The sequence below is a fragment of the Acyrthosiphon pisum genome, chromosome A1, assembly GCF_005508785.2.
Source record: "Acyrthosiphon pisum isolate AL4f chromosome A1, pea_aphid_22Mar2018_4r6ur, whole genome shotgun sequence".
NCBI lineage: Eukaryota > Metazoa > Arthropoda > Insecta > Hemiptera > Aphididae > Acyrthosiphon > Acyrthosiphon pisum.
This window is the reverse complement of record NC_042494.1, coordinates 98,065,665-98,079,080: the sequence shown is the minus strand read 5'-3', so window position 1 is coordinate 98,079,080 and position 13,416 is coordinate 98,065,665. Positions and strand designations below refer to the sequence as shown.

The window sequence follows — 13,416 nt, the reverse complement described above, 5'->3', positions numbered from 1 at the left end:
TATAAGTGATAACCAATAAACAGTTGTAGTCCTAGAAAAAAGATTTAATAGTTGTAGTAGTTACAACTATTAGGTAGCAGGTACAACTAAAACACTAACATTATAAAACGAAACTACTACGTTTTAATTTTTTTAATTTCATAATGATTTTTTGCTTAATATTTATTTATTTTAATTAATTTACAGTATTTACTATTTATAATGTTTTTATAGAAATGCTATGAGCTTTTATTAGTTTTATACTTTGAGTGTTACAATTTTTAGGTACCTACCTACCTACTATGGACATTTGTAATTCAGATGATAGTGATGATGTATGTTATACGATTTATTGCTATTACAATGATTATTATTTATATATATATATATGTAATAATAAATGTTATTGTTAATTTCCAAATAGTACTTGTATGACTCCTGCTTATAAGTATATAATTTGTTTTTAATATATGCTTAGGTTTTACAAAGATTGTCAAAGGAAGAAATTTGTATTAAATACCAAAACGAAATCATTCAAATAAAAAAAGAAAATGAAGGTATTTACCAATTAAGTTTTTATTGATTAAATGGAAATTTTTATTTAAAGAAATAATATTTATGAAACAAAATATTATGGTATAGGTATTAATACTAGATATTGTTTTTTTTTTTAGAATTACATAATAAAGAAAAGATTTGGGAGGAAAAATTTATTGACCAGCAGCGTTTATATGAACATTCTGAAAGACAGGTAAAGAATTAAGATATTTAAATTATAGTATTACAATTTACAACTGATATATTTATATTATTTATATTAAATCCTAATTATTTACTAGTATATAGAAAAATTTTGCATAAAAAAATCATAATTTGCTTACAAATTTTATACTGTTGACTTTTTTTATTATATCTATAGTAAAATTTTAAAACTATCAGTGTTGGAAGACCAATATTTAGGTACTTAAAATTTTTGTTATGTCTACAAGTGTAAGACAGAGACAACAAATGCATAGTTTCCTCTTAAAGTTCTAAACACTAAATTTTTATAGGAGTTGCTGAATAAGAATAAAGAACTACAAGAAGCAGAATCAGTAATTATCAACCAAAAAGAAAAAATTCACATATTAAATGCTCAACAAAAAGATGAAGTTGAAGCTTTGCAGAAAACACTTCAAAGTAATAAACATGCATTAGATGCAATGAAAAAAACCTTAGACAATGAAAAGGCATTTAGAATTTGTGCCGATCAAGAAAAAACAAATCTTAAAGAACAGATAAAATGTAATGCAATAAAATATAAATCTTTAGAAAATGAAAACAAAAAATTACAAAGTGATAAATTAAAATTGGAAGAAGCCCAAAGTAAAATTAAACAACAATGTAATGAATTATTACAGAAAAATATTTCATTGGAAAATCACTGTGAAAAAAGGGAACAAGTATTTGATGGTCAAACAAATTTAATTAACAAATTGGAAAACAATATTACTATAATAAATGAAAAGTTAAATAATTATGCGGAAACCGAAGAAGAAAATAACAAATTACGAAAACAAATAAAAGTGTTTTCTAAACAAATGGAAACTTATGAAAATGAACGAGAAATATATGTACAAAGATTACAAAACATGCAGAAAGAAGAAAATGTGTTAAAATGTATTATAAACGACTTAAAGCAAGAAATAGATGTCAAAAATAATGAAATCAACAAATTTAACGAAAACAGTACTATTTTAAATTCAAAAAATACATTATTATCTTCCAATCTAAATATTTTAAAGGAAAATTTCACCAATTGTCTAAAACTTTTAGATGAATTGTTTGAAAATTATGTAAAACAGAATTCAAAAATAGAAAATAATAAATCACCTTTAAAAATAAGGCCCTTACTAAATGAAACATTTGAATTGTTTGAACACACTTTAGCAGAATATAAATTATTTAAATTATCAAGTGAAAATTCTGAAAAAACTTTAAAAGATGAAATTAACCAAAAAGAAAAAATTATTTTATCATTAAAAGATAAAATGGATAACTACAAACAAGAAATATTTAAAAATGAAGTTACTAACCTTAATTATTCTGAAATAAAGAACTACGCAGAGAACTCAAATCTTAAGCAAACTCTAAATGAGAACATAGATAATAGTCAACTAATCATAAATTTTGAACTTGAAAAAAACTTAAAATATCTTTATACAATTAAGAATGAAATATTGCCAAAACAAAAACTTTTAGTATCTGAATGCACGGAATTTATGTTTAAAAAAATTGAAGAAATTGAAAATTTAAATATTTCCAAAAATAGTTTTATTGAAAATGTACATATACAAATTATGAATTTGAAAAAAGAAATAGTGTGCAAAAATATAAACATTAAAGAACTGAAAACAGAAGTATTAAATCTAAGAGAATTAGTAACAGCAAAAGATGCATTGTGTAATGAGATGGATATGGAATTACAAAACTTAAAAGAAAATTTAGGTACCTTTTGAATCTAATTTAGTAATATTTTTTTAAGCTCTTTTTAATATTTTTATTTGTATAGATGATTTGAGCACTACATCAATTAGTAAAAGTGACAATATTTATAAAATGCGTGAAATAGATGAAAGTCAAGAAGACCGCTCACAAAAGGTTAATATTAAATTATTACTAATTTTAGAGAACATTGATAATTAATTACATTTTTCGTTATAGTTAAAGGCCATTGCTATAAAACAAAAAAAACAAATAGCCGATTTAAAACAGTCCATTGAAAATGAAATCAAGAAGCATAGTTTAGAAAAAAGTGAATTAATGAATAAGGTCATAGCATTAGCTGAACAAGGCAAACTTGCTCGAGTAAGATTTAAAAGTAAAACACAATTATGTTGTATATCTATACTCTGTCCCAAGACAGAACGGAGCGGTTCTGTACATCCCTTGGATCCTCCCTCCCCCCAAGTCACTCTGCTATCAAAACCAGTTCTCCTATGGCAGGGTGTCTCATGGAAACATAAAAACCGATTTTGATCAGGCCACGGCATGATATCTAGTATAGGGACAGAGTATAGACATATTCATTCTATACTCATTTCTGCAAGAAAAAGGTCCCGGTCATCGGCTGCACGTGTCTCATCAAAGTGCCATATTCCGGTGGTTTTATAGAGGGAATTTTACTGGCCAGTGATTTTCCAATATGCGCAAAATTGCACCTTTCATTCATAGAAATGAGTATAGTATTAAAAAATGTTTCATCAAATTATGATACTTATTTAGATCCACCAACTGAACATATGAAAACTTTATTTTTATTATTTTTCTATAATCACCAATACCTTAAATACATCATTTTTAATATTAAGCCTTGTCCAGACCAAGAAACATTTATCGGAAACATATTATGTTTTTCGACATTGTCGTTGGCAACTTTTGATAAGAAATCAGAAACGATGTTGGAAACACATAATATGTTTATTTGGTCTGGAGTCTGGACAGGACTTAATAGTAAAAAGGTGGATGTAACTCTGCTGTACAGTAGGTTACATTAAAACCCCCCTCATACAAGGCTTTGTTACTGAGTACCTAAATTTGATATTATTGTGAATAAAGTAATTTATATATAATAACCTATTTATGTGGAACTTTTTTTTACATTTTCAATCATTAGCTATAAAAGTTGAACATTTTATAAATTTTGTCAAAATTAGAACTATAAATGCTTATAAAAAAAAACTGTGCCTATGTATTTTTAATATTTTTCGACTGATATATTAACAATATATATCAGGAGCCTTGTATTAAATGTTCACTATTTTTTACCCAACAAATAACATTTTATTGACAATTATAGAAAGAAAAAACTAAAAATATTGAAAACTGAAAATGTCCGTAACCAGCTCAAAACAAATCAAAATATTTTCAAAATTTTATGGTGTATAGAAAATTAAAATATAAATATTCAATGAAATTTTCATGTGCCTACAGATATTCGTTTTTAAATTATAACAAACTAAGAAAATCACTACACGTGAAATTGAGTGAATATCCATTGTAAAAATTTGAACTTCTAATGCCTGTAAAAATGTAATTTGACTTTCCGGCAGATATTTTTTTTTTTTTCATAAAATTAAACAAACTTATGAGGAATCTTGAACTAAATGTTTAAATCTTTGATTTAAAAAGAAAAATTTTTATAAACTTTTAACATAAAATAATTTGTACATTTTCGTGATCTTGTAAAGATTCAATCTTTAAAATCTTATAAATAAAAATTGTGAATATGTATTTTTAATATTTTTCAACTACCATTGTAACAATAGATTAGGAGTCTTGTATTATAATTTCAAGCTTTTTTACTTAACAAATTAAATTTTATTGACATTTAAAGAAAAAAAAACTATATATTTTCGAAAGAAAAAAGAAAATGTCCGTTAAAATCTCAAAACTTGTTTCGACGACTTAATATGTACACACACACACAAAAAAAAAAATAATATTAAACATATCATTGTAATATCAATATATTTAAATGAATAGTAATTAAAAAATAATATTAAGAAATAAATTTTCATGTCAAGTTTAATTATTATATCATTATTTTCATGAAAACATATTAAATAATTAGTAAGTCAGTAATTTCAAAAATATATACATTTATGACAGATTTTCCAAGATTAATCCAAATTTACAGAGTTGATATTGAGATTTAATTATAATTTTTTTATTTTCAAGTGTTTACAACAACAATATGATATTAAATGTGATGAGTATGATATTAAATGTGCAGAAATCAAAGAATTGGTTAAAAAATGTAACCAAGAGGAAAATCAGCTATTAGAACAAACAAAGCTATGTACTATATTAAAATCGGATATTGAAATTTTAAAGAATGACCTATTACTAGCTCAAAATACTATAATTAGGTAACTTACTAATTTGTATAATTTATAAAATAATAAATTGTATTTATTATAGTTTTAATTATTATTTATTATCAATTTTAGTTTAAAGGAAGCAGAAAAATCATTAAATTCAAGACTTGATATTTTTAAGCAAGAAAAATCAGCTGCTGAAATACTTAAAACAGATCGAGAAGCATCTATAAAAGAACTTTCAAATAATTTAAAAGTTTCAAAGGAAAAAATTAAATCCATGGAATCTGAATTGGAGAAATTAAAAACAGAAAAACAAAAAATTAATATTCGTGACCTTGAATTAAATTCTTATGAAGTTGGTATTATTTGATTAAATAATTTTAATAATTAATTAAATATTTTATCGACTTTTTAGAAAACTTTAGATGAATTATCACAAAAAGTGAAAGAAGAAAAGCAACATAGTCAGAATCTAGAACAGGAACTTTCTAACGCCAATAGTGTTATTGATTCTTTGCATGAACAAATTAAACATTTGGAACATATTATTATTACTGAACAAGAAAGAAATAAACAGAATTTAGTAAGTTATAAATCAGATTTATATTTAAATTTAAATTAAATGTTATAAAATATATGTTTCTGAAAAAAAACATAAATAATTAATATTATGTCATAATAAATCGTATTTATGATTACTTAGTATACCAAAATCTAAAATTTCTTATAAAAGTTTATAGAATGGTATATTGGATAATTTATTAACCTAATCTAATTTTAAATTATATTAATTGAGCAATCATATTTTTCATTATTATAATTTTTGATTTTAGCATCAAGTAGAAGTATGTAGAATAGGATTGAATAACGCTGAATCATTATTAAGTGAAAAAGAAAATAATTTAATAGAATGTCAAGTAGCTTTAAATCAAGAAAATATATTAAATACGAATTTGACTAGTAAATATGATGAGTTACAAAAACTATATGAAACTGAAAAAGAAAATTATCAATTGCAACACTCACAGCTAACTGAAAAAGTAAAAATTATTTTAATTCATACATAATTATCATAATCATTGCTTATGTTGTTAATTTTTATTGAAATTAGATTCGACGAATGCAATTGGAAATAAAAACTGCTAATGAATCTATTTCAAAGTACACAGAAGAAAATCAAAGTTTACTCGATGAGTTTGAAGCCTATAAAGTAAGAGCTCATAGTGTTTTTCAAAAACACAAACAAGACACTGTGTTTCATGGGAAAGTTGCAGAATTAAGTGAACAATTACAAGAAGTTACCAAAACTTTAAATATCTCAAAAAACAATTTACAGAGTGTGTCGTGAGTACTTAGTGAGAACAAAATCATTAAATTTTTTTTTTATCATTTAAATGAATTTTTCAGGTCAGAATTATCGAATAAAAATACAGAGATGATCTTATTACAAAAAGAAATAGATAAATATGAAAAGAAATTAAGTGATTTGACAAAGACCGTATCAACAAAAGACAAAGAAATATATCGTTTGAATAATGAAATTGAAAATATTAAATCCTTATTGGAAAAAGAGAAGACATCTTTAAACGTTAGTTAAATATGATTCAATATTTATCTGTTCTATAGATTTTGCATATTAGGGATACTAGTGTCTAGTTAATTAGGACAAACACTTGGTCGAGACAATGCTTCAATCACCAAAAAAAGCTAATATTTTTATAGAAATGTTTACTGTTTATCTGGGCCATAAAACCATAGAACATTTTTATCAAGTAGATATCAATTATAACCAATAATCAGGTAATATTTGATCTAAATGTTATTTTGGTTAGTGCACCAATTTTTCTACTGTTATGGCGTTGATGTTAAATGTGTATTATTCTGTCCATCCTGTGTTATTTATTTTCATAAATACTAAATGGGTATTTTTTTACATTATAATATTTATATGTCACACCTGTTTGTTTTATCTCCGTATTACACACATACAACATTGACACAATGTGTTTACGCAGTCAGAGTAGAACTCGCTCAATTTTGTTTCTAGAGTAAAAATAGCTAATTTTAAAATTGAATTGTGATAATATTTCTGAAGACAGGACGGTGTGTATTTTCCATTATTCCCAGTATAACGTTTATTATATGTTTAAATTTTTTTAAACAACCAAAAACACCAAAATTAAATGAGTTCTACTCAGACTGCTTAAACACGTTTTGTCTGTATTCTACGCTTGTAAGACAACACATGCGGTGGTGACGTCTACTTAACAATATTCTTTCATACCATTAAATCATAACTACCATCAAATGTTTAAGTTTTTATTTAAATTTTGGATTATTGGGATAAAATAACACGTGACCAATATGTCTCAATAAAGAAAAGTTAGACTACAATGAAAAGTAAAAAAAAAATAACTTGTTCTAATTTATAGGAAAATATATTGAGTGAACGATTAGCACATGAAAATGAAATTAACAAACTACAACAAGAAATCATTTTAGCTAAAGAAACAAATTCCAATGAAACTGAATCAAACAGTGTGTTACCTGTTGTCGAAAATAAACTTAAAAAATCAACTTCTTCAAATCATATTCATGATGATGATGAAATGGTTAGTATATAAAAATGTATATTATATTAAAATGTATAAATATTTATTTAGTTTTCAGATTTTGCAAGTTCGAATGAATCAGTTCGAAAAATCAGCAAATCTACTCTTTTGCCTTTGGCAGATCTGTTATCGTTTGATAATAATAGTGGTAATTAACCATCAGCTTTACATAATTTTGTAAATATTAATCTTTACATTTCTTTCATTATAGTTAGTGACCCAATTAGTGAATTGAACACTAGTCAGAAACAATTGAAACAATTAACTATGATGTTAAATGATGCTGAAAAAAATTGTTCTCGATATGAACAACAAAATAAATTTCTTAAAGAAGATATTAGACGATTGCAGCGTAGCGTTGATAGACATGCTGAAATACAAAATATGGAGTATTTAAAAAATATAATTTTAAAGGTATTTCGTACTGTTAATCTTTACTTATTATATTATTTGATTATTTTTTTATGTTTATTCTCAAAAATAGTTTTTAACTTTGTCAAGTGGAGTAGAAAAATATCACTTAGTACCAGTGATAAACAAACTGCTGAAACTTAGTCCAGATGAGCAGAAGCAAATAGAGACTATTGCTAAAGGTAAAATGATAAATAAATAATTTGATTTGATTTAAGTTTTAATAACAATTTGTTTGTGAATTTAGGATCACTTGCAGACCAAAACTCAAGCTGGTCTAGTTTATTTACTTGGTCACAAGGAACTTAGTTTATACTTAAATTAAATGAATATTTTATAAAATATATATGAATAATATGAATTATAATAAAATATGATTCATTGTAGAAGAATGTAGGTGCTTTATATTATTGCCACTAATTTTTCACATTATCAAGTATTCTAAGTATTATTATTTTTTAATGTTCCCAAAAATGTGATATACATGTGTCTATAAATATTTAAATATACAAAGTTATTTGTTGAGCAATAAGCATCCTCAGTCTTCACTATTTTGCAATTTAATTTGATAAATCATATTTTTTTAATGTATATTCCAAATCCTATGTTATAACAACCGTATTCATTTATATTTGTAATAAAATAATTTTGTTTAAATTAATTTGACATCTAGCAAACTTTAATTTAACTCGACATCTAAGCAAGTTATGAAAGTTGTATCTTACCACTGTTTTAATTTTTTGTAAATTAAATGTATGTATTTAAAAGCATTCCCTGTTGCCTTTCCTAAATTCAAATTAAATTGTTATACTTTGTGTTAAAATAGTATTTGTGTATGGTAATATACATTTTGCCTTAAGAGTTAAATAGTATTGTCGATAAAAATATTATTTTTATTGTTATTAATCTATTATGTACAATGTATGTGTACCTACTTATTGTTTATTGATTCCTTTTATAAAATGTTTATTAATTTAACTCAATATATTATATTATAATATAATATATAAAATCTAACCTCAATATTGTATTACCTAAAAGACATTTTTTTCTAAATATATTATAAGGTACTTGACTGTTTTCAATAATATAAGCACACATTGGCACATCACATAATTTTCCTTTCGATAATTACCAAGAAATGTACACTTTTTGTTGGTTATAATGTAAATTATATTCCAGAACAATAGAGATTCATAATATACATAATATATTTTCATAAATAATTACCCAAATAGGTATATATTATTATTTATAAATTATAATATTTAAATATTTGTACGATATGCAAGTCGATTATTATTGTCAATTATAAATGTTCTATTACAATATCTGAGTGCACGGTAGTGCGCCAGGCCAAGTTCCAGCAATGCCAGTGTATCTTTACATGAAACAATTCGCCCAGTTTTTTTAACCCATATATCTCTGTTTCCTCTTAAGATAAACTTTTGAAATTTAAAACACAGATTAATCTTGAGTAGCTTAGGACGCTGTACGAAAATGAGCCCTTAATATTGTGCCATTTCAAAATTTGCAATATTGTTACTGACTCATTCACTCATCATCAAAATTATAAGACATTTCCCGTATAGGTAGAAACGTAAAATTTGGCACAAAGGTATCTTTAAAAAATAAAGTACAGTGCAACTAAAGGGGAAAATCTAAAAATTGAAATTTTTTCGAAATTAATGCCGCTTTAGAGAGTGTATTATAAAGTATGAAGTGGCGCGCTTAGCACGCATAAACGAACTCTTTCAAACAGTGTTACAGTATGGTAATAAGAAATTGTTTGTAGTTGACTTATATAAATATTTATAAAACATAATAATGTTATTTTATTCAAATACAGAATATTTTAATAATATTCGTGGGTTTACGGACGATATTTTTACGTGATAACGGCACAAGAAAACATTAATGAAAAATTACATACTCTTATGAATTGAATGGAATTATTATCACTGAATTATCATTATATCTTGTAAAATACAAAGAAGGAGTTACCGAAATAGCCATTGTTGAATATAACCGTCTAAGAACTTTGTATGGGCCAGACTTAACAACTATTCTATCTAAAAAGTCTAGACGACGAAAAATAAAAGATAGTACTTGACTATCTTTGCCTGGTATTGACAGCGCTCAAGAGTTCAATCTCTCAGCTCCTCAACAGAGACCCAAATGGTCTTACAAGAGAAAATCTACGACATATAAAAAAAAAAATTAAAAAATTAAAATAACTCGTCGTCCACGATGCTGAAGCCCGCAAAAATTAAAGATATCCCCAACAAAAACCTAACGGTAAAAAAAGGCCAAGTTCCAAACTCCCTCCCAAAAAAGTCGGCCTATCAAAGTACCTAGTGAAATCTACATTGTGGCCAAATCTGCTATTTTTTAATTCATGACTTCATTGCACTCCTACATTAAAGAGCAACACTCTTCTTTTGTATGTATTGTTTAACACTTGGCCAGCATAAAACATTATTATTAATTATTATCGAATGTACTCACTTATGACTTACATGGGTGATGGGGAGAAGAGAACTCAGAAAAAAGTTAAGATTTATTCTCAAAAAAGACAGCGAATCATAGACCATAGTAGCGTAGTACCCACGTTGCGGCCAAGTCTAGTTTATGCCTCATTCAGAAACTAGGCAAGTGTTAAACAATATTTAAAAGAGGAGTGTTGATCTTTAATGTAAGAGTGCAGCGAGGTTACGAATTAAAAAATAGCAGACTTGGCCAAAATGTAGATTTCATTACTTTGATAGGCCGACTTTTTTGGAAGGGAGTTTGGAACTTGGCCTTTTTTCACCGTTAGGTTTTTGTTGGGTTTACATTACCTACATCATATTATGACGCATTATAAATTATAATATTATGGTTTATGTTGGCATGTGTTGATATATATAGTCAAGAGTTGAAAAGTCACCATAAATTTACAAATATATATTTTAACTATTTATTATTTCGTACCTAGTAGATAATCTGGAATTTAAATTGTCTACTGTCTAGATTATGACTACCTATCATAGGCGCAAATAGGTAGGGGGCTTAGCCAGTGCCGCATTTAGACATTTTGCGCCCCGGTGTAAAAAAAAATTGGCACCCCCTAAGCTCCGGTGAAAAAAAATTGTTTCCCTCTAAGGGGCCTAACCACGGAAAATATGGGATATAGATCCTCATTAACCTTTTAGATTTTGAGGACAGAAAAGAATATTTGTTTTACAATGTATGTTTTTTTTAAAAATATTGTTTAGTAATTGCTTGATCCTCTCTCCGCAAAGATACATTTGAATTTATTTCACCTAAATCTTGCATATAATTCTTCATATAAATTGTTTTTTAACATATTTAAGTAGGTTGTAGGTATTTCATGAATAAATAAAATAAAATTATATAAAACTATGCAAATTAATATTAATTAAAAAAAATATCAAACAGCATTATAATACTAATATACTATATATATAATACTGTTATTAAAATAATTAAAATTATACAATTTTAATAATTCACAAGTAAATATATTTCTGGCCACAACATTTTGGCGCCCCTAAAATATTGGAGCCCGCGGGGCAGTTGTACCCAGGACCCCCTCCCCCCCAAATGCGGCCCTGGGCTTAGCCCACTAAAAAAAAAATATATTTAATATATATTATAATTTGAAAACATTTTTTTTTTTTGGAGCCTGAGCCCTATTTGCGCCATTGAATTTATAGACCTTATAGTTATACTAAGAAATATGAATAATTAATTGGTTTCAAGTTGCTGTAATATTGAGTATTTGTAAATAAATGACGGAGACATAACACGTAAAAAAGGTAACGTAAATAGGTACCTTCCTACCTAGGTACCCAATATTATAAGTTGTATCTAATATCTTAAAAAAATAAAAACGGCATCTTCGTCTTAACGATAATAATTCTAAAATCTAAATTATGTTCTTAGTTCATACTTAAAGAGTAAATAATTCTTAGGTAATGGCATAATGCTGTAGCATATGTAATGGTAATTATAAATTTGAAAATTTCCTCATGACTGTTTTCGATGGAATAGGACATTTGCCCTGAAATACTTCATAACTTACATTTTAAAATAAATTCAAAAAATTGTCGAGAAAAAAACTTATTTTATATAAAAAATGTTACCACATCATTCGCATGTTGGCTGGAAATGATGTTGATAATATTGATTTTTTTAATACATCGTAAACAGAATTTTCTGTTCAAATTTTAAGATATATCAAATAAATTAATTTTTTAAGTACTACTTTATATTTTTTGTATACCTTTTTATTGAATAATTGTTGTAAATTAATTTATAGGTATCATAGCTGTAAATATTTTGTATTATATAATATATAAAAAAATATAATTTGGAATTATATTTCCATTAAGAAAGATTATTATTATTATTATTATTATTTAACTTCCTCTGGTTCATTTTTCTAGGTAGACATTTCCTCATCGTTTAATAGAATAATATAGTAATAGATACTACTACTACTGTCTACTACTACTACAAAAAAAAATACAGGTGGAACAAATATTATGAGTAGGTTTCCTTTCAATAGGTAATTTAAAAAAATATACATAGTTGGAACACAGCATCCAAATATTTGAATATTCATTGAAATTTTCAATTCAAAGAATAAATTCCATAACTGTTATTATTTATTACATTTTTAAATATCCAAACAAATATGGTTGATTGTATAGTAAAAATTAATAAATATGGACTAAAATATTTGTGTTTAGAGATGAAAAAGAATTAGAAACCTTTCAATTTTGAAGGCATATCTATCCGTAATTTTTTTTAAAGTTATATATTTATACTTTTTAATTTAAATATAGGTAACTTGTTAGTTATTATTATATAATACAATACTACTTATTAATAAATCAATGAAATGATAAAATATATTACATTGTAAAACAACAATTAATATCAAAATATTTGGATACCTATTTAATTTTTCTAGAATTCAACATTTTTTAAAATACCTATGGGGAAACGTGAAAATACGGGAAATATCCACATTAATAAATGTGTTGGTCCGCCATAAATAGTTGTGGACGAAATTGTGCTATATTTAATAGCAAAACATTATATTCAAGAAAATAGTAATAATAAATAATTATTAATTTATAATGTTTTCGTACATTGAAAATCACGGTCACGTGAAAACCACGTAGTAGGTACCAGTGAACCACATAGCCTAGGTATGTTCATTGTTCATGTTTTCATACTGCGTCAATGCGAACCTACAACCACGGTATATTATGAGATTTTTTTAACATTTTGAAAACCATTTCACAACTACGTGTCTCTTGGGTTGGCAATGGTAACAGTGCCGGTAACATCGATTTACCGTGGTCAATTAATCTCGTACCCATTGCTAGCAAACGAAACTTTGGACGTTAAAAATACTTAAAAGCTATAGAATAGCCAAAAACAATGACATTTTTGATAATTAAAAATATTTTACGAATCGAAAACATTAAGATTTTGGTTTTAAACGATACTGAAAAAGCAAAACAGAATTATCGGTG

At 25.6% G+C, this 13,416-nt stretch overlaps 1 protein-coding gene across 1 annotated transcript; it reads left to right on the top strand.

Moving 5' to 3' along the window:
• Nucleotides 1-8,415, top strand: LOC100168242 (GRIP and coiled-coil domain-containing protein 2). Its single transcript, XM_001950052.5, has 17 exons — nucleotides 1-314; nucleotides 458-536; nucleotides 654-730; nucleotides 1,032-2,466; nucleotides 2,531-2,619; nucleotides 2,683-2,826; nucleotides 4,699-4,889; nucleotides 4,971-5,196; nucleotides 5,257-5,424; nucleotides 5,675-5,881; nucleotides 5,953-6,185; nucleotides 6,249-6,429; nucleotides 7,274-7,453; nucleotides 7,505-7,601; nucleotides 7,665-7,867; nucleotides 7,938-8,046; nucleotides 8,112-8,415. The coding sequence occupies exons 1-17, from the start codon at nucleotides 282-284 to the stop codon at nucleotides 8,171-8,173; spliced, it is 3,714 nt and encodes a 1,237-aa protein (XP_001950087.2). The 5' UTR covers nucleotides 1-281; the 3' UTR covers nucleotides 8,174-8,415.
• The last annotated feature ends 5,001 nt before the right edge of the window (nucleotides 8,416-13,416 follow it).